Source organism: Bombus pyrosoma, linkage group LG2 (genome assembly GCF_014825855.1).
Source record: "Bombus pyrosoma isolate SC7728 linkage group LG2, ASM1482585v1, whole genome shotgun sequence".
NCBI classification, from domain to species: domain Eukaryota; kingdom Metazoa; phylum Arthropoda; class Insecta; order Hymenoptera; family Apidae; genus Bombus; species Bombus pyrosoma.
This window is the reverse complement of record NC_057771.1, coordinates 5,275,848-5,299,330: the sequence shown is the minus strand read 5'-3', so window position 1 is coordinate 5,299,330 and position 23,483 is coordinate 5,275,848. Positions and strand designations below refer to the sequence as shown.

The following is a 23,483-nucleotide window of genomic DNA, read 5'->3' as shown; positions in this document are numbered from 1 at the left end:
ATTTAACAACTTCTTTTACCGATGTTATGATCGATAGTCCTCTCTCGCATTTAAAAACTATGAGAAGCGAAACTACAGTTTGTCAATAGTTTGAAGTAAAACAGCTACCAATAATTTCATCTTTCAACATTAAAAATTTTTTCTGTTTTTCCTCCGACGCCCTCGAATAACGTGACAAATCTATTCTTAACCCGTCCCTGAATATTTTCACAGAAACTCAATTTCAAAGATGTTCGTCTCTAATTAGATAGTTCGTTGGATCGGCAAATTTGTCAGACATCTATGCGAATCGTTGTATAGCTTGTATTTGCGTGATAGTTTTAGCTTCATCGTGTGGCAAATATTTATTGGAATCTTGTATTTCGAAACGAAGTGGTCGAAATCAGACGCGTGTTTGATACACGTCCAACCATCGATAAATAAATTTATCAAATGAATTTGCGCGAATTACATATACGAACCGACAAACGTACGAACGCGAATTTAAATGCCGAATATGAATATTGAATTTTGTTTAACACTATTGACTTTGCGTTATTCTCACGATAATGTATTATAAATTGAATTAAATGCAGGCAGTACTAAATAATATTTGCAATAATGAAGTATTTATCAGCTATTTATGAATCAAAGTCATTCATTAGCGCCATATCATTACATTGGCTGTCTTTTTAACATGCTATCAAAGTTTTGTAATAATTAATAAATATCGAATAATAATTATTCAGAGTAATACGAAGCGTGAGTGTGTTATATACGATACTATTATATACAATGATGCATTATATACGATAAATGCACGTGTCCACGCGAGATATTAGTAGCTAAAGTCTGCAATAATCGGGCACGTGAAATACGTCAGTATTGCAAGTTTTCAAATGCAAATCTCGATACTTCGTTTGCAATATCCTCATCGTATAGAATATCTATCGAGAAAGAAAGTATTTATAATTTTCGATAGCAATCGATAATAATTCCCAAATATAGGAAAATCGAAACACGTTAATTTTAACAGGAACAAAATGTCGAATAGCGCCGAGTAAGTATAGAAATATGGGCTCGTATACGCTTTTATATCGCTATCAGGTAGATAGGTTTTTTTATTAAGGCAACATTAAGCGTTGCAAACGACGAAACTCTAATTCAAAGTTGATCCACGTGCAACGAAAACCTATGAATTTCGCGTGACGCCGAACGAAATAACTCAAACATTTTTCGATGGACGCACGTCGAAATACCGATCCAAACAATAAATCGCTCGCCCTTTGTGCTCTGTACCGCTCGCTTCCGTTTACCGTGTGTCATCATCACTGCGAGTCCGTTCCTTCGTCGTTTCCAATGATTACCGAACTTTATGGCATGCTAGTCATTTCGTGGTATTGTTTCGAGATGAAACGTCACGATTTGTCGTCCGTCCGATGTTTTTGACCGAACGATCGGTTCGATCGACGCAAGTCGAAATGATTTTAAATAAAATGAAACGGATAAATTATTCGAACCACCTAATCTCCTCTATGCCGTTGAAATATTTCCAATGGTCCGACGATATTTCGACTAATTAAAAAGCTTGAAAAAAGAAAGTAAAATAAGTTGAGAAAATCTTGCCGACGAAATTCATTTTTACGAACTTCATCGTGACAATTTCATAGCTTCTATATTTCCGTCACGATACGGATAACGCTATAACGCATAAAGAACCAACCGTGTGATTCTTCAATGTATACTGCGAAACACGAGGCCTGACAGCCGCTGCAAATTGTCCAGGTCACACGCTAAGTGAAATGAATTTATCATTTCATGTCTGAACAGTAGGACGTCACGGGACACGACAGTCCTTGCGCGAATTTGCGCACGTTATAAACGACTCGAGAGCATATTTTGATGAAATGTGCGGGCCGATAGTTTCGTTGAAATTACAACGAAATTTGTAGAAGAACGTTACGTGTAAATGGAAAAATTACGTAAAAAGAAATGAAAATAAATTGTAGACCAACTGCGAATGCGATTTAACCAGATAAAAATGTTATTGTAACGAGAATTATTTATCCCGAAGTTATCATTTAGATAATGAAATTTTTCATTTTCGATCGAGCGTTTCTAAAAGTTGTAATATAAAGTTACACACGCTAACGAGTTAGGACATTTTGCACTTTATCTCTTGGGTCGACAAACACCTATATAGAAACCTATAGAAGAGAAGTGTCGCTTTGTAAGACGTGCACCAAATCGAGAGTAAAATAAAGCGAAGTTAACGGAGTACCCTTCGAATCACGAAACGAAAATACCGTAATTAACGATGGAATGCTGTCGCATGATGCAACATGCAGACGTCGTTCCATTAACGGCGATTATCTCAACTTCTCCGAAATTCGGATACAGTCGGGCAGAGCGCGTTTAACGAGGTTTAATGTCGCTCGGGTGGAATCTGCTACGCTCGAACCTCGTGTGGCACGAATCTACTCGTAGAAGAAAATTCCTGCGTCATCGATAACGCCATAACACCGATCTACGGATAAATTATGCTACGATGATATATCAAACGCGTTGTCAATAATAATTTAACTTGGACGAATCTGCGATCTTGCTACTGCGAATCTAAGGTTTCCGAACTGTACTGCGTTACCACGTCGAAATTCACGTCATACGCGTCGTTGATCGTCGGACGAAAAGTAAAAGTGGTAGAAAACAGAGGAGATAAATATGGTCGCAATTCGCTTAGAAAATTGAAAACATGTTGTACGGCGTGTCACAACGAAAGGACGAAGCGAAAGGGGCATATTTGAGGAGCATACCCCGGAGAATTGAAACATTTCCAAAGAGCGGGTAAGAGATTAATTTTATCAGTAACATCGTTACACGTCCAACGAGACTGAGCGATCAATTAATTATCTGGCTCGGCACGATAATCAAACGAGCGTCTTACAGCTCCAATTATGGCAGCCAATTAACGATCAAGCGGTAACGCGTCAATAACAGCCACCGATCGTTCCGTTAATGACGATTACCTCAAGTTAGCTGCAATTTCGTAATAATTGAATGCGACGAGTTCCAATTCGGTGTCGCGATGGTTCGCGCTGTTGGCGCGCTTCCGCGCGGTAACCAGCCCTGAAAGTGGAATACAATTAACGGAACCGCGACTGCGAGTACGTGCTCGGGGAATCCGCTCGCCATCTCTCTCCCTTACCCAACCTGTGTTCGACCGAGCATGACGACAAATTTCGGCATTAAATAATACTCGCGGCTATTTCACGCGGTCCGCATAACGAATTTAATTATTCTACCAACCGGGGACGATCGTTGCCTCCAATTCCATCCGTCCTACCAACAGGAAAATATTACAACGAAATGACGGCTGTACAAACTCACATTCGTCGGGTTTTCGATTATTCGCCACACGGCTTCGTATACATACATCGTTTAACAAACGATGGGGCCCAACTTCAGAAGCCAAGTAACATCGGTTTCGGGGTTACAAGAAGTTTTGCTAATTGCGTAGCACCGTCGCGAATATACCGATTCATATACTAATTTCTACCAAAATTTGTCGCGTTTAATACTTTATTCGCTGTTTCTTTCGTTTAAAAACCTTACGATCGGCCGTGCGATCGATAATCGGCGTATTATCGCAAATTTACCGGACTCGGCTGTCTGATTAAGCGGCTTTCTGTCGTATATCAGCGAGAAGCAATCGGGATTAAAACCTTTAATCCGTCATAGTTTGGCTATGTTTCGTTTGAACGAACGAATGCCATTCGTCCGAAACTATCGATACATTCTCATCGACACGATATAAAGTTAATTATTAAACTTCTTAAACAATCGTAGTGTTTTGGAATATTCTTTGAAAGCTTTTTCCCTCCGAACGTTCTTGCATCGACGTTCTCCCCCATTTGTCAATGTAGAAAGAAAGGAAAATGAATAAGAACAGCGAGAGAGGACATCGCGTATTCCTAACCACGCTGATGCTACCACGAGCGTTTTTCTTTCACCACCCCTTCTCTTCCCACACTTCTCGATATTTCACATATGTTGGTACATGTGCGTGTTACATGTATCATATATACGTAAAGAATATAATATACATAATATCGTATCATATATATGTAATATACCTATATTATATATAAAGATCCGAGCTGAAGCTACGAAGCGTGAGAATGAACGGCTATCTATGGAGCGTTGCTATTGTGTTGCACTGAGTTCTTGTGTCGGACAAAGAAGCCTCGGGAGGCAGCTCATGGGCGTATAGCATCAAGAGGACCTTTTTCTTTCTTGGGATGTTGGCAGGGAGAGAAGGGCTTGGATATCGTGGCAATCGGGATTCGTCAGTGCCGCCACCGGACTCCAAACGCGTTTCCATTAACGACGCATCGCCGCCATGGAGAGAATCGTCGAGCTATTCTACGGACGCGTCAGACTCGCGCAATAAACGAGACGTTCTTCGAGAGAACGTCGTTATATTGCCATTGTCGTCGACTCGTGACACCGTACTTGCCGAGTATATGAATTACTATGTCCGAGGAAACGGCGAAAGATGTGACGTTGATGCTGACAATGCTCGTTATTCTCTGTTTCTTTGCCTGACGTACGAATGGCAACGTCAGGAGAATATGTCGAACCTTTTTCCGTCCGTAGACTCGCTACACGCCTAAAGTAACATTCATCGATAAAATACGCGACGCTGGTTTAACAGCAATTGAAAAATCGTTATGGTGTCTTCACCGTATTCTTCGAATTCTTCGAATTCGTTCGATCAAAATCGCAGTAATTGTTCGAGGAATCGGTGTAGCGATTTGGTAAACTCTATTCCATCGGAATGGAAATAGATCAACGTCGATGTAAAGTATAGTAACGCGAGAGAAAACGTTGTACGTCGACCCACCGGTGTCAAATTTTATTCAGCCGCGGTAATGGAACATTTAGCTCGTTTAATATATTCCACTATGTGTCCACTCGTGTATCATTACCTGCCACGCGAGTATAAACTCCGTCGTAAACAAACCGACTTTGATAACTTAACAAAAGCCTACTTTCGTATTCGATATAATTATTGCACAAGATTATCGTTTTGTCGTATGGGAAATCGATTACGTTTGATTTCGATAGAGAATGAAAACCATAAACCAGAGAACCTAAACGTAATTTCTCTCCACGAGGACGTTTCATACGTCTGAACGCTCGCTTTTGAAGTCGGTAGGCGGCAATTTCGAAGCCACGTTTGTACTCTCCAAGGAAATGGCGCGTTCGATGCACCACTCGAAGAATTCGGGACCAGTAAAAAGACTTTCTTGGTGCTTTGTGTGTACTCTGAGCGTGTTTAGTGTTTAGTGGAGACAGTAGTGTACCTGGTTGCCGTCGTAGGTCCAGGATCCGAACTTCATGTCACAGTGTTGGTCGTCAAAGGGGAACCAAGTGATGTCTATCTTGCAAGTGCTCTTGAAGATGCCCGGAGGAACGTACAGGCAACTGCCGTTATGCGTGACCACCACGTTTGTTTGGTACGTCCCGTCGAAACCCTCATCCGCACTAACGTGTTCATATGATATCATTAATTAATCATCGTCGACCTCGATCGCGTTGTTTTCTTCTATTTTTCTTCCTTTCCCTAGCCGCGATTTTTTTATTACGTTTATTCGACCGGTAGTTTCCATAGTTTTTAATATTCCTCTTTTTCGACGATGTCTGTTTTGTTCTAGCAAGAACAAGATGACCGATGTATACTTGAACGGAGCAAGCGGAAGCTTCTACTTCGTTCCTTGTTTTATCGAGAGAAAACGTAGTTATTGGAGTGACATTGTAATTTCATTTTCATATGTAGACAATTTTCTGAAAATTATCTCATATTTTTTGCAGAATACGAACCTCAGTAAGAGAAAACTAACGACGTTTAAAACGTTAATCGCTTCGGGATATCTTTTAGTCGAAAAAAGAGAAAAGTGGAAAGAAAATATGTGCTCTGAATCCTATACTTTCAAGCTAATTCCCCAAGAAGAATTGGGAGGGACGTTTAAAACAACGACAAACGGTAAAAGGAGATGTCCGAGCACGCTCCACGAACGAGAAATATTTTTCTTCCCCTGTATATTTATCCATAAAAGCAGCTTGTTAAGTTGCCACAGTGAAATCTGCTTGTGAATTACTAACGAGTAAGCTCGAGTGATTTTTCAGTGAAATTGAAACCTAAAAGATAGATAAAGAGTGATCCTGACGTTACATCTTTACCGCATATTGTACATATATGTATTATGTATTGTATCAAATGTTTGAACATTTATAGGAACCTTCCGTAGATATATCGTATTTGTTATACAGGATATCTTGAAATTTCATTAACACCGTAACGAGGTCCGATTGTCATGATTATATTAACAAAGTTTGAAATAAATGTGGACTCATATATAGAAACTACAAGGTATTTAATGCAAGTGTATATTTCACAAAGATCCTAAAAGTACTTAAACGCTCGATTATTTGGTATCTTCACTCCTAATAGTATGTTTAAAATGACTGTTCGTGCTGTATATATTGATTTTCTACTAAATATACGTTTGCGGTAAATATCTTGTAACCTTTATGTATATACATTTTCCAAATGGTTTCAAATTTTACCAATTTAATTCATCATAAGCGTTTCTCGTTGCCGTGCCAATGAAATGATATAATCATATTACATATCGATATTATATAACACGTATAATATCGACATAAATGTGTTCTATGACTAGTGTTTAAATATTTTCAATTAGCTGGTGCACACGACGCGTCGAGCGAGAATTCACTTTTCCGCCCTGGGAAAGAAAAGTAGCAGAATCGAATCAGTTTAACAATTTAACACTGCGCATCTTCTATTCTGCGGGAGATTTGTCTGCTAAAGCAGCTTATCGTGTGCTTGCCGAGAATGTCTCAGATAAGACGCGAAGACGAAGCTGGGGGCGTGATATGCATTCGTGAGAGCTTGAGGACATCAAAATACCCCGGCGCTTTTATTTCCCGTAAAATGTGCACCTCGCGAGAGTAATTCCGGCGTTATAGCACGCCTCCTTTCGAGAAAAACGAAGAAACTGAGAAATATTCGAACGATGTTGTCGCTACGACAGGATTGGAAACGACTTTCGTCGAAATATACGAGACACGACGCGTGACCTTTTTATCGAAAGATCTATCGCATGCACGTTTAATTCGTGTCGAGTACGTTTGAAGGGAAAAGATGCTTTAAGATTAAAATTCTATTACGAAGAAGAATGATCATGTCACGACACTTTCGTTGTTTACTGTTATTCTTTAAGCTGTATATGTTTACTCGAAAAGAAGATATTTCTGAAAATTTCAATCATCTATAATAAGTATAGGTATTATGCTGATGTAAGATTGTTATAAAATAGCAACAACGAACAAAGTAAACGATATAATTCTTCATTTCGATAGAGATTGGAAACGTGATTTTATCGAGCAATGGTGAAATTTAAATAGTACAGGATAATTGATATAGACAATATATGCTGCTACATCGGTAACTACATAATCAAACATTACACTTCCACAAACGAATCAACGTTTCGCTCACTTTTCACTGTACCAATGCGTGTAAACGGATAAACACTTGTCAGAGACTGATCAATTAACTACTAATAACTTAACTCAAGTTATTAGCGATTCGATGTGATCATTATTTACTCACGATACAATGTAATCATTACCAGTGCTAACGATTAAAAGCAGAGTAGCCGTAATTTCAAACTATGTAGTGTTGTTATTAGCTTCGAATTAACCGCATACATCTGATGATCTTGACGCGCTATAGCCGACAAACTTGTCTCGCTAACGAGTCACATTCCGTGCAATTTACAATGTTCATATTATGACAATAAGACGCTCCTTTAAAAGTTAGAAATTATAACCTGGAATAAGTTTCAAACGTATCGAGATTCGTCAAAAATCAATCTAATCGAATATTACGAAGATAAGGTACGTCAAAATCCTAGCCAAGAGAAAAAGTGTCGGAAATAAAGTACAGGGGATAGCGAAGAGACGGTTCAATTAATTGCTCACAAGGAACGAAGCGTACTGATCCATTCATTTTTTACCACCTTCAGCTTGATCTTGCCATATGTCTCTGTCTCCGATTGAAACGAAGATTTAACGAAGTTGAAGCTAAGATTATATCGCGCGATACTTTATTAAAAGTACAGTTTAATTTCTCAGTGTTTTAAAAGTAGTCGAACGACGTGTTACGCGTTTATTAAATGCGACAATAGATTCGCGAAATACCGAAATTATGACTATCGGTGCTTTATTGTGCCGATTTAGTGTGTCGATTATTATCCGTTTCGTCTCTTTGTTGTCGGATAGCACGTCGCTCTGCGAACAGCTGCACGCGGTTTCCGTTACGGCCGCTTAATAAATGTCCACGATATATTACAGGCCGAGATTTATTAGCAAATCCATACGTTTCCAACTACTATTCCTTCCTTTTTCCCTGGATAATTCGTCAGTTACAAATAGAGGCTTCTCCCGCAATTTGCGGCCATTGAGAACTGGAAACAATGTGTCTGAATAATCGAATGGCTTGATTCAGAGGATAGTAAAATTCCGCGGAACGAGCAAGTAAACGTCTTAATACAAGAAACTTGTACATAGGAATTCATATACTGGAGATTGATATTTCGCAATATAGAATACAAAAGTCATCTGATCGTTTAACGAGATTGAAAGTATTACTGCTTTGTCCTATTTATAATCTTATCGAATATATATATATCTTATCGAATAAGAAGACAGTTTATTTGACTAACGAACATTAAATAACACGATAGCATTTATAGGCAACGACACATTTCCTACTCGTCGTATTTTCAATTTCCAATTTTCACGAATATAGACATACGATCAGCACGATCATTAAAATATCAAAGCCTTTCAGATACGTGTAACAAAGCAATCGGGCAAGGATCCAGAAAACGCTTTCAAATTGCTCTGGAAACCTTACAAAACGTTGCCAACAATACATCACAGGTACAGTGATATTTTAAATGGATATTACTAATGATAGGTACGATCAATATAAATTGATTTATTCGCCTACATTTATCTGGTGCATTTGAAACTAAGCACTTAAGGACTTTCGAATGTGTTTTATCCAATAGATTGTTGATCGGTAGACCTCGGAGATCTTTGCCATGTTTTTAAAATTTATATTACTAATTCGCGCTGTTCGCACAAAAGTGATAAAACACGAAACCAGATACAATCTCGAAAAGGAAATACAGCTGTGATATTCTTCCAAAGACAAAAGAAAATGAAACCAACCGTAATTACATGCAAAAGTCGTGCCTATATAACCATAAATTGCATGATAAATCTTCGTCGAATTCAAACAAAATTATGGCCGTTTACTCGGCAATTGAACCAGAAAGTGTATGGCATGGCACTGTTTCGTACACAGGTCGCTCCATTGTTCTCGCAAAGAACAGCACCAAAAATACAACGACGCAGAACCGGAATAAGCTTCGACGCCACGTCGCGATAATTTCGAAGCGACGCGGTAATTCCCGAATTAGTAGTAAAAAGCCTTAATTTCAGCCTTGCGACGCCACTGTTCCACAGATGTGGAATGTTATATTATAACCAGCCGTTCTCATATGCATGCAAATTCGACGGATTTCCCAAGGAAATAAGTCGCCAAAGTTTAAAACACCATCGCTCGGCTCGCCGTTCAACTCTACGAGTCACTGGCAACTTCCGAATTTCGTTTAATACCTTCGATCGTTGAAATAGTTGCGGAGAAGTGTGTCGAACGGGTATTAAGTACTTTCAACTACTTCCGCATCGTAGAGTTTCGACATAGCCTGTTTAGCAAATCGGCTTGATCACAAATTGTTAAAGAAGAAGACAGAAAGAGAAGATGCAGGAAGGATGTCAGAATCGATAGCTGCGATTGTACTCGAGTTCCATTAAAAAGGAAATTGGTACTATTCTTAGAAGATTTTAGTTTCATTTAGGCTGTTAATATTATTTTTGTAATTTCTGTTGACACTTTTTAAAGGAATTTATCGTTTCGTGTATTAAATACCAGAAAGCCTCCAGTTTAATTACCGCTTATTAATGACTCTTTACTTGATTCATCACACTTATTGAAAGGAAATCTATTATAAAGCTATGTTTGTGTGTATATATATATACCATAGAAACTATACCATACGTCCAGACCAGAAATATGTATGTACACCGGAAATCTGATGAACCGACTGAAGCACTGAACGACCGAACAGACGAATCGTCGTCTGGAGCGCGGACAATACCTCGGAATTTCCCAGTCCACATTCCTCCATCTCGCACGACAGACGATCAGGCGAAGGGAGAAAGTACGCTATTGGCGTAATTCAACGAGAAACATAGAAGCGTCTGTAATTGAGACCGGCGAAATTCTCGCTTTTTTTCACAGCGGCGCGGTGCCTGTTGTACAAACGGCAGTCTTCCTCTTTTGTTCGCGTTCGTTGCGACGTCGCGCCGCCGAACAATCGCGACGCCTCGCGTATATTTCCAGCGCTGCACGTTTCGAAAACTGAGGACGAGTCAACTGAAAAAGCACAGCCTGTTGCAAGAACGTTCCGCGAGTTAGTCGCAACGCTAAAAAGCAAACCAAAGTAATCGACAACCAACGGGTGCTGTCTTTTAATTTTATCACGACTTTAACCTGATAACAATGATAAGATTGAGACAACGCTTTGTATCATTCTTTTAAATGATTCTGGGGAAGCTATAATTAAAACAAGCGACGAAATTGTGATATTTTCATAATATTCTAGGTATTCCTCTAAATAACTAACTTATAACCGATAATTAATTTATGAATATTATGATAGTTTGCCAATTTTCAATTTTGAACTTAAATAAGAAATGATATTATTCTTTTTAATGCATGTATTCATCTATTAGCCCAATCAGATCTATTTATCTCTCAAAAATATCTGCAGTATAGCGATATTAATAATAATGACAATTTTGAATTATATTCGATTTAAATCTGTCCCTAAAACGCCATTATTATCATACATGCATCGAACGGTACAATCCTGTCTATTTGATGTTTTTCAAACCTAAACCAGCCTCAAAATCAATTCAGCGATAATCAATAATCAATGAATTAATTAGAGAATAGTCGGTTCCAATCAAACCGGAAATACGTCCAATGCAATAATACAAATCAATAGGATGGAGGTAACAAACCCTGAGCGTTTGCAACGTTTCTCGTACTAGTTCGACGTTCCCCTTCGTCATTCGCCATTACAAAGCGTCGCGGTGTGCAGCGTCGTTTATAAATTCTAAGGAACGGCTCCTCGTCGATTGTTCCACGCCGTACAAAGACGATCTCTGCACGGCAGGCATTGTCTACCTTCCGAATGAATCCTGTCCTCTAAGATCGCTGATCCTTCCCACCCTCTGTCGCTCTCTCTCGCTTTAGGATTCTTCCTTTTTGCAACGCGAATGTCGCGCTTGTAGATGACGATATTCAGGAGAAGAAGCGTGGACTACAGCGAGCAACAAGTAAGCTAGAGATGAAGGCATTCTCTCCTTTTGTTCCGCGAGTAACGACCACCTCCCGTTCCCCATTACTCGGACATTTCAACGATATTAACGCGATGGCCACTTAGCATCGATTCGCTGTATCCGTGATCGCGCATCTTGGTCTTCTCGACAAAAAGCAAGAGCCGACGAAATTAATTACAGCTCCTTTGGTGCAGGCTTTTTGCTAATTCGTTCGATGCAACTCGAGATAGGACAAACTTCGATCAATGGAACTTCATTCTTGTATGAAATTCTCGCTGATCGATGTTGAAAATGGGGTGGGATAACTTAGATTGATTGGCAACGTTTTAGGTTTCACGTAATATCTAAAACGCGTGTCCGTGTACACGTACGTATTATGTTTCATTGTCTATAAAACCAACTCTGTAGATTGGTGGGCGCGAAATGTTTCTCTAAAGATTTAATATAGATTAGATTATGTTTCAACTTTTACGCGACTTACGTTTGGTACGAGAGAAACCTCGGTATGCCGTCAATCATAGTACTATAGATTTCACATCTTATACGTCATCATACGTAGCATAATTATTAATATTTATTTTCTACAAAAAGTTAAAAGCGTGTTCCAGTAAAATACAATTACAATTTGGTACGTGCAATCTATAAACTCGCTTCGTTAATTGTCGCGGAAATTATATTTTGTACTTTTTATACTCAATCGTGATAAGCCACTGATGTAAGTAAATACGCGCGTTCTCGACGCGAAATACGTAATCTTCTAACCTGATTCCTCCATCTTCGCAATTAACCAGGGTATTGTAAAACTCTGCGAAACTCGAGACACCTGAAAGTATTCGTCCCGAGAGATAACCTCTAAACAACCACCGTAACAGCGATCGAGAAACTCGGTATTCTCGAGCTTTACTTGTCGACGGCTAACAAGCCAGCTGTCCGCAAGAGCGTGTTGCTCGCGATAGAGTTACCACGTCCGATCCACCGGAAATGGCCGCGGGGTCGCGATCGATCAACTCTTTCCCCTCGACTTCGCTTCGCTTTACGTTCGCGATTTGTCGCCAGTTTAGACGGCGCGGTCAGGGATTTAGCTTCCTCCAACGTCCCTATCGAGGAGGATTAAGTTCACCTTCGGCGACGGAAGATGCGTAGGGTTTTAAGTGGGCGTCTTGCATAGAAATTCAGGCGGTTGAGGTTTCATCGACCATGCCACGAAACCCGCTCTCTCTCTCTCTCTCTCCACGCTTCTTAAGTACTTCCTACTGCTTCTACTTGCTCGTGAATTTTCCTCCGGCATCGTTCGCGTTCCTCGAACTAGCCACGTTTCTAAACACGCGTCTATGTACGTACGTGTATACGTTGCTTCAATTTGAATATATAATAGTTTAATAATAGAATATCACTATCTATCAATAATAGAATAAGAGTTATCGCAGGTTAAAGGAAATTTATTTTCGACTGGTTTGGAGGTGAGAAAATTTCGCTGAACGATACCCACGCGCCACGCTGCCTATTTCTCAGAAATACTCTTTCCGCGGCAAGAATCCTGAATAGTCGGTGCAACGACGTTAACCCAACCATTAATCTATACGTTATTTTAACCTATCTGCGCTTTCCTTCTTTCTCCGCTAGGACGGAAGATGGAACATTTCCGAGAATTCCGCGCTTTAAATCGCAATTGCTGAGAATTATATTTGGCAAGAATTTCTCTTAAAATCTCTTCCTCGAAAGTCTCCTTTAGGTAGCCTCGAAGTAAATGTTATAAAATTACGAATAGGCATGGACAAAGGATCGTTGCGGTATTACTTGCGGAATTAATTTTATAATTGATTTTAAAGATCAACGAAATCGATATTCGCAATTCGATCGATAAACAAAAAGTAGCTATTCCTACGAGAATTTTGACGAGAATCTTCATCGTTCAGTGTTTCCCATATCTCCAGTAATTTCACGGTTGTCTATGCGCGCGTCTACTCATTCGGGTTATTATACAATCATCGGTAAATAGTGGGAACGATGCAACGAGGCGATGGACCGTGTTCCAACTCGACCATCATAAATGTCGGGCAAACTGTCGGAAAGTTAACGGTGCCAAATCACCATGAGCGCCTATACACAGTGGCGTAGCATTAATTTGGTAGAAGCGTGCTCGAAACTCGACAACTCACGATGCGCCCTGAGCATTGCCTCGAAACGACTACCGGGATATTTTCTGGCGAAAATTTGATATTATACGCTCCCCGGATAAGCACTTTACGACAGAAACGCGTTATTTAGAGCGGAATAATTTCTGATGGAATGCACTCAGCGATCGCATAACCCGTGATCCGCGAAAGAACATCGTTTTCGATTCGATTTCAATCCAACTGTGTCTTACGATCGAGGAAATTTGAGAAACGTAAGTTTAATCCGAGATCGTTCCATGTTTCCTTAAACATTAGTATTTCTATTATTTTAATAAACATCACAAACTGCTGACAAAATATCTGAAAAATATTTTTATTGAATTTTCTCTCGCTCCACAATTTTGCAATTTTTCGATTCTCCAATTTCTCTTCGCCTTTTCCATAATAGATATTGGCGATTTATGGCTTGGATATCATCCAAACGAGTGGACCTATTGAATTGTAAATAAATCTTGCTGTTCTTTCGCCAACCACGTGAATCTATTTCGTTAATCGCCTCCGATTAATCAACCCACAGGAGATCTTTGCGTCTTAAAATATTGATGACTCTCTTCGAGAAGGAGATATCTATACTCCATGCTTTAAGAAACCGATTGTTTTACTTATATGTTTTATTTATATACATAATACATAAATGACGTACGTACATAAATGACGCATGGCTAAGCCTTTTTCATCGAAACAAGGTTCCCTTTATATAATAATTTTTAATAATCGAAATTAACATTCTCAACAATCGCCGATGGACTTACGCGATATAATTGGCTGTTTAATTGAAAAGTATCTTCCCAGTTATCGCAATCGGGATATTAAATTTATTACAGACGATATTAATAAGATTTTTCAAATACGTATTCAAATTATCAAAGTATTCTTGCCTTCGTAAATCATTTGATAAATTATGCAATTATCGAAATAAAGAATATTCGAAATTTTGTAAACCGCGTAATGGCAAAATCGAATCGAGAACTTTTCCTTAATTATACAAACAACCGTGACGAACTAATTTCACAAATTACGTTAAATAATACGATCGAATATTAACTTTATAAATGTAACACGATCAGGCTACATTGCGAACGTAGGTGGATCCTAAAAACGGGCGAATCGAGAAGTAGCACAATTTGAGAAAATTATTCACGCGTTTCAAATTGAAAACTTCGTTAACAATTCCGACGTTACCTTACCGCGCAAGACTATTTATAAAGTCAAATAAAACATTCTCCGGACTTGCTACATTTTTATTTCCACGACAGTTTAGACATTTCTCCGTGCAACCAGTCAAATACGTGGATCCAGCTAGGAAACTGGGAAATCGATTCCCCCAAACCAGTCGCGCAATTTCAATCAGCCCGCATAGTCTGTACCGGTGCGGCGTGTTAGTTAAAATCAGCGTATAAAATTAACGCGTTGACACCGCGAACGAAAACATCGTCTGACCGGTCGAATCTCGATCGAATCCCGGCGACGATAGTTTGCATAGCTCGGAGAGCTGACCCGCGCGTGCACGTCGAACCGTACGTGACCTGCGTGTAGATAGATCGGTGGCTCGGTCTGGCGCGATCGCAGTGCTCGAGTAGTTGCGTTCGCCGGTATTCTGGTCGTTCCGCAGGAATGCTAAAACGTAGCTACGTGTTGCGCGTGTTTTGAGGGGGCGGGTTTCGGGCCCGGTGCTGCGGTGGCCCGCAGTGACGGGGTGGCCTGACGTCGCGTCTCTATTAATTATTCACATAATTACAACCGCCACCCGCTGTAAGCCGTGTTCGCCAGCGCCGCGTCCAGCAACTTCCGCCGCGATCTGCATCCTCATTGGTACGTAAGAGACGGGATCGTGGCAGTTCCATTGATTCGCGTGCGAATATAAAAGGCGCGTGTAAAAGGATGTGTTCATCCTGATCGATCTCGACCAGAGTTTTAACGCGGATTCGTGGGATCAACGATCTCCAGATTTGCCGCTGCGACCAACGATCCTATTCCACCCGCGTCCTTAAGCCGATTAAGCCGAGTGATTACCGCAGAGAACAGCGTGTAACGTGATTATGACAAATTCGTGATCGTGTTAGGGCGCCACTGGATAGACTTTCGACGGAGGATACGTGACAAGCTGAGAAGATGATCTCGTGATTTTACGATCGCTCTTGAAGAAATTAATTTTTCATCGATTTCGAGATTTACGGTTGCACTCTTCCCGATGAAAAGGAAGGATTTCTTTTTAAATTATTCGTCATCAAATTGTTAAAACGATCTTCATCGAAATACCTTATTTATATCTGTCTACTCGATAACTTTCTTTCAAGCACTAAAGTACAAGTACTTTCAAGGTAATGACAATTCGTTAAGATTCTTGATTGCTATTATCATCTTTTTCTCTTAGAACATACTGCTAATTTCTCTCTAACATTACGTCGTTCATTATATTATTGTCTCACGTGTGCAACGAGGCATTCTGAAAACTACGCGTATGCCCGACACTCGTCAAAAGTTCCGAATTATGCGTATCGTTGTGACTGATCTTTTTCTTTCCTTTCGTTGATCGTTCGAAGAGAATCGTTCGATGGACGATTCGAAATATCGATTATCCGTATGCATTTCGAGTAACAGAATTTGAAACGCATTTAATCGCGTGTAAAAAGCATCGCGTTGCGACAATTGTTTAAAGGAAGCGTGTTTAAACAAATATTGTCAAAAGCAACAGGGTGGAACGATAAAATTTTGGTACATAAACCCGTAACATTCCCCTAACGAAAACGACAGGTAGAAGTGGAAATTACTTTGACAAATGTGGACGGTGAAATTCCGTTGACCAAACATCGACCATATATACATCGTTATGTTAACGTTATGTTACGGAAATGTTTTCCAGGTAACAACACATTCCGAGTGAATTTCGCAATGGATAGAATTCGGTATTGGCCGATTGAATTTCTATTTCTCTTTGCCACGGATGTCATCATTTATCATCTGTACACGGACTAGAAATAAATTATTCGTTTCGCGTCCTAATTTTGAACGATGCTCATTGGACCTTTCCATTCCGCGTAGAAGATTATCAGATTTTGTTAACGAAGACGAAAAATTGTTAATGAAAATTGTTCAAACGAAAGTATGAAATGAATAAAACCCGCAGAATGAAACTTTCAAAATTAAATGATCGCTAATTTCAGCAGCAAATTCTAGATTCTCCGCTCGCTTTGAATCTTCTCGACGATAACAAAATATAATAATAATACAATATACAAAAATTAATATATATATATATAATATGATAATAACAAAAAGAGTAGCTTCTTAATATCAATAAACGACCCTACAATAAAAAGATTGAAACCTTTGCACCTTCAAAATTCATTCGTCCGATAATTAAGTAATGAAATGTGACGTTGTACGATATATAAAGGGAATCGACTAGTCCGGTACAAATTTCATAAGGACCTGATCAATTCATGGCTGTGGCAAGGCAGTGCATTACGTACATTCGCGAGGGTGTTCGAATGAAACGGATTTTACGAGTTGCACGTCAGTCTCGAAGCTTTAACCTCCAGGTTATAGCAGCTTAAATTCGGTAGTACCGCCTAAAAGTACCTCGGAGCGGGATGCTCGGGATTCGCTTTACGGTTTCGCAGGAAACACCTTTCGCTTTGAAAGAACTACTCGTAGTAACTGTTCCCCAGGGTATGTACACTGTCTTGCTAAATGGGCGCATACCCTGTTCCTATCATTTTCGTCCTACCTGGACATGATGATTCGAAAGTACGTGCGAACGTACCGATACGTTTACATTTCATATTGCTTTATCGATCGTTCTTTTTTCGATCGATACACCCGGTATCGCGTACGATCGTGTCCAGGGACTTTATTAATTTTTGGAATGATAATCGAATTGCAAACGAAAAGATATATTTTTCGAGGCGACGTAATATTTCGAGGATTCGAAAGATCGAAGTTCGGTTTACTTAACAATGTTCAATATTGACTATTCGGGGAACACTTTCATGTTTGCGTACTCTGTGTTTCAAATGTGAATTTTTCAAACGTGAAAAGAACGAATAGAGATTGGAATTACAAATTGAAATCAAGATATTATTAAGAGTGTTTACACGTTAGGAAGTTTTGATGTGGCTGGCGTATATTCTATTTTATTTGTCTCTTCTTTGTATACCGTTTCCTTGGTATTTCATTTCCGTTGGAATTTCTTGCTTTACGCATAAAGTTCGTTTTCTCCGCTAAGGCATTTTTAAGCGAAAGCTTCCCTTTCTTTACGTAAGAAATCTTACGTTATCACTGTACCGTTATTATGTAGAACCGTTATTGGAATTAAAACAACAACAGGCCGAATAGAATCACCAGTTTCACGATAACGTTCAGTAATCAAAGTTTCTCTACTCTGCAAAATCAATTAATCGAAACGATCTGACACGCTTTGCAGAGGTAACAATTCACGTGAAATTCCCAGCTCTTGTTAGCCCCTGGTTGACCAATGTGGTCAATCGTTAGGTACTGTTGAAAGAAGATTCAACGTTTCGTCCCTCTCGTCCCCTCAAACACGAGCTGCATGATCCCGCCATTTCTCTTCTTACCTTCTACAACGAGCTCGATACGCGTCTGCGCAATCCTCGACTATCTCTCTTCCCGCTTTAGTCTTTCCTTCTTTTTGTCTCTTTTGTTTTTTGCTTTTTTGTTTTTTGCTATTCACGTGTTGGAACAATTTTGCCGGATTTCCTGCCAGCTACCGAAGTTCGAAGGAGTTCCTCTAGGAATTCACGAGATCAACGCGATTACGAGAATTAAATGATTTTCAGATAAACCGACACAGGAACGCGAATAGGGAGGGACTATCATCTAACCTTGCGGTTACTAATTACGTTAAATTGGACTTGACATAAAATTCCGCTCTCTTTCGTACGATATACGTATTATTAGTTGACTTTAATTTTACAGGGATAGGGCAATTCTGTTTATGTAGCAATCACTCGGCTCCGATGATTACAAAGTTTCATTAGAACAAAAAAGGTCGCGTTTCTCGGTTTGCTATATCCTCAAGCTACGATTCATCGTAGAAACGTAATTTCTCCATTTTTGTTTATGCTTGAAATACAAGCAATTGATGTCTGTTCGTCTACGATCGATCGCAAATATCAAAAAATGAACGTACAAGCTTTTGAAAAACTGAAAGAAATTGCAACGTTCAAATATTTGATGAACGAACCGTATTTTCGAATTGATATGAATTATAAGAAACCACCAAACACAAAGCGCGTTATTTATAAAATAAATTTGAATCTCCAAAAGTCAATCTCGCCTGTAAATCTGAAAACACAAACAAGTGCAAGCGGAAACCAACGCCTAATCGATACTTCTCGGAGGAAAGGAAAAGTTTTCTATTCATCTGGTGGTGATCGTGGCCACGTTTCGCGGGTTCCGTGGCCGAATCCCGATGCGAAATCGGCATCGGATTTCGTGTCGCCGCGAAATAAAGTCTCTGCTCAAACGTCAAATCCCATTGATCCGAGGGTTGGAAGCCGGAAAAATATAGTTCACGTTAGTTTCGCGTTATGCGAAAGATCCGTACCGACCGTCTGATCGCAGCGGCTTAAATCGCGGCCAGCCTCGCTCGTTAATCCATTATTCAGCAAGCGGATCGGAAACTCGCGCCGCTATGCAACGCGTAGTACGTGACGCGGTATCACTGTGAGAATGTGTAATAATTCGCCGGAATGGCGGGTGTATTCAACGAGGGCGATCGATTCCAGCGGCGATGGGAATCGGCTGACAGCCGAGTAGCGGGCGTATCAATATTGCGGGCCAGCAGAACGTGGAACGCGCCGGGACGCTCCGCGTGTTGCTTGCTCGCGCCTATCATATATGCAGAGAGTTGCTGCTGCATTGCCTATTAATAATCTATAACTAATTAATCTAGAAGGCTGTGTGAGCAAGTGGCTGAGAACGAGAGGAAGCCACGGCGTTAATCGTCGAGGAAGCTAGATGGAGAACGCTCCATCTGCCTCGGGGATTTCTCTCTCGAAATCGTTGCATTAGGAGATCCGCTGCTTCTTCTTCCTTCGCGGTTCCACGCGATCGCGATTGTACGGCGTACGTTTACTTCCGCTACTCGAATCACAACGGAGAAAGAAAAACTGACGATTCGGAAAACACGAAGGCAGCGACAACTTACTGATTCAGAGAGAATACAATTTTCTTCGATCCCCGACGTGTCATTTTGGAAATTGGACGATTTTGTCGTTCAAGTAGAAATAATCTTCGATACACGAAGAATTGTAATTGGAAGGGAGAACGCAGCGATGGAAACGTAAACAGAAATGCTTTTATCTTCTAATGTTACTTTCTACCTTTCTTGCAGCGTCTGAGTACCCTTCTGTTCTTCTAAATAAACGACGTAACGCCGTGGCCCTCGCGATCTTTGCAAAAATGAATATGATCGAAATATATGCGATTAATGCCTCTGCGTTATCGCAATTCATGTATCAATATGTACGAAAAGAACACGCACGAGCCGACCGGTCATTTTATTTCGCCTCTAAACACTGCCGCGTCAAGAAAAACACTTTTGCGAGGTGAAAACGTTCTCGCGATGTATGTACACATCTGCATCGTATGGAAAAAATGGGAAAGAGAGATACGAAATACCAGGCGGCTCGTCCCAAAAAATGTATCTACGGTTAGGATCGAAATATTCTGCAGGAAGAGTATGTGCATAGATAGATCTATCTATAATGTATAAAATATGTACAAATGAGAAATGTAAATATACAGGTAGTACGTACTGGATAAGATAGTGTATTGCTGGGACTCAAGAAAACGCATGCACTTCAGGGAGACTTCGATATATGTATATATATATATATATATATATATAACCATAATGTATATGTATGTTTGTGACAGAATGTGTATATAGTAATCGAGTATGTATAGAATTTTCGTAAGAGATGCGAAGCAACACTGTGGGATTATGTTTACGTACCCTCGACGCTTTAAATCTAAATAGTCGGGAAAATCGTCGTGTGAAAATGAAGGAAAGGTAAGCGTCGTGTGAAACGTATGTATATTCGTTTTACGCAATCGACGACATACATAATGTGTAGCCGCCGTGGGTTTCTGAAACATTCTGAAAATCTTAGTTCCTCTCGGTTCGGGGCATCGGACGCGCAGCTTTTAATCCGGGCTTGTCGACGGTTTTCTTTAGCCAGTGATCTTTTACATTTTATTCGATCCGTTGTTTTGCCGAGTTTAACGTCTCGAGTTGTACGTTTCGCTCTGAAAACGATTTTACGCTTCCCCCCTTTACGTTTACTTTTCTCCGTTTCTCCGTTTATTTCGTTATCACGCGTCCCTTCTTGATTCTTACGCGGTCTCGGTCGGCTCACGACTTCGGAAACAAAGAATGCAGTTTTACGGCGGAACGGGAACCTTGCGAGTTTTCCAGCGAGTTCCTATTGCTGGAAGCTCTCGCTTAATTTGACCGAGGAATTCGACTGTAAAATATTGACGACCCGAATTCCGCAACGAGCTTTTAAAGTTGCACGGCTTAAACTCCGCGGTCGACCAACCGCGTGTAATTGCAACTCGAATGTATCGGATTACGCGGACGTATTGCGTGTACCACGAATTAACTCGATTTTGTCGCTTCCAATCCCATTGTGGATAAAAATGCCACGGCTGGAATTTCGATTTGTGAATTGCTTTGATGCAGATTACTCGCGCACACGCGTTTGAACGCCGTTTTAAATTATTTTTACGAATCACCGATGCCTGTACATTTCTGATAAGACTGAATTTTTGCTTTCGTTTAATCATCGGATGTTTACGAGAACATGCGGCATAAAATAGTCGACCTTGCGTTTAAAAATAACGCGTAGCGACATTTTGCACTGGAGCTCTATTTTGGCTGCACAAAATGAAATTCTAAAGCATAACTAATTCTAACTTTTAGTATAGAATCGTACTTCACCCGTTCTGTTTGTTTATCGATAGCATCGTCGAAAGTATTTTAAAAGATAAAGAGTGACTCTTAGTAAGAAAAGTTTGATAAGACGAGATCGTATCCGAAAAATTAAAATAGACAATAGCTACTATTCTATAAGTACTAAAATTTGTCACGTTCCGTGCTTTGACACGAGAATTTACGAGCTTGATTTTCCCAAGAAAGAAGAACAGCAAGGTCTCCTCGTGTACAACAATTTGATTCTACGCTTTGAAATTTGCTTTAAAAGAAAATCGAAAGACGGCAAGCCATACTTTATTCGGTTGAACGTTAATTCCATACCGCGCAGAGCAGGTTTGTACGTATAATAATAAATTTACAAACTTGTCTTTTTCCTAAAGAAAGTCAACAGCAAAAGCTGCTCGACAAAGAAGGATACGTAATTGTATATTTCGGACGGCCACCTCGTTCTTTCTTTATTTCTACAACAGTTGGCAAAGTGACGATATCTTTTACAAATAAGAGTCGTACGGAAAGCGTTATTTATATGTTTTCTCACTGTAAGCATTGGTGCAAATATTAATCAGCGAAGTTTGGCTAGGATGTAATAAAATCGAGCGATTCGTGATACACGATACGCGAACGGTATCGGTGACGGTTCGAAGGGATCAAAGGTACGTTTATTTTTATCGACGTTTCCGGATGCGCAACTTTTCATGAACGCTGTAACGACCACGGATTAAACGCGTGCAGGTAACGTGACGAGTGTCGCGGTGCAATTCGAATCCTTTAGACAAAACTGGCGATTAAATTTACGCGGGATTTATTTAAAGAATGCCCGAATTCGCGTTTGATCGAGTTTAGCTTTTACTTTTAACGAAACAACGAATTTAATCGAAACTCGAAAAATTCTCTCTCATTTTTTCTTTCCTCGCGTTTCATTTTTATTCCGTGGATTCTTTGACCAATCGCGAATACTTTAATGAAATAAATTTAACCGTTCGTCGATCGAATTTTCGTTCGCGGAAGTAACCGAATACGTTTTTAACGAGCAGGCATTCATTGGGGTTTTACTTTGTCACGCGCGATAATTAGGTTTGTCGATCGATTTATCGTGCGAGACCAAATTACCTATGCAAATGCAACAAGATTCTGTTACCTGTTGTACATGAGAATGTCTGGCTTCCAAAGCTTGTTCGGTGTAATTCGAAGGTCCTTCACGCCACCGTACTCGGACTCGTTCCATTGAAGGTTGTAGTCCATCCATTCCTGAAACAATGAACAATTATCGTAAATGGACGAGCTTTGATTATCAGCTACATACTGGCCATCTCCGCTGCTATATTTTATACGTAAACATCTTGTATGTACGTTCATCAAATCGTCTGATTGGAACTTTCTTCTTTAAGAAAAAAGAAAAGTAGCCAGTTCTACTGTAATTGTCTAATTATAGTCTGCGCGGGTGGATCCTAGATTCTCAATCTGTAGGAATGAGTCATTTTTATATGATTTGATTCTGAGTCTAGACGTTGCTACTTTTCCTTTTCTCGGTAATTTACTTTAGCTGGTCAGGTTTCAATAATTAAACTAATCAACTTTTCTCGCAAAGTTATTATTTGCAAAATTATTTAGTGTAAATGGTCGAACAGGATTATGTGGTAAATATGTATCTATTGTACGTATCCATTGAAGGTGCTTTAAAGAATGCATACGATAGGTTTTCGACGAACTGTTCGGTGCAACTTTTTCCACAGATATGTAATATTCCGTGAACGTTAATAATTCATTTCCTGATCTATCGGTTATCCAAACACGGA

At 39.8% G+C, this 23,483-nt stretch overlaps 1 protein-coding gene across 5 annotated transcripts in view; it reads right to left on the bottom strand.

Annotated features, from left to right (window-relative positions):
- LOC122577867 (neuronal acetylcholine receptor subunit alpha-7) overlaps positions 1-23,483 on the bottom strand; it is a 260,880-nt gene that overhangs the window by 109,378 nt on the left and 128,019 nt on the right. For all 5 annotated transcript variants that reach the window (XM_043749579.1, XM_043749581.1, XM_043749577.1 and 2 more), the window contains exons 5-6: positions 22,826-22,935; positions 5,346-5,526 (exon numbers count right to left, since the gene is read on the bottom strand). In XM_043749579.1, the coding sequence (XP_043605514.1) occupies positions 5,346-5,526; positions 22,826-22,935 (291 nt within the window). The remainder of the gene's footprint in view (positions 1-5,345; positions 5,527-22,825; positions 22,936-23,483) is intronic.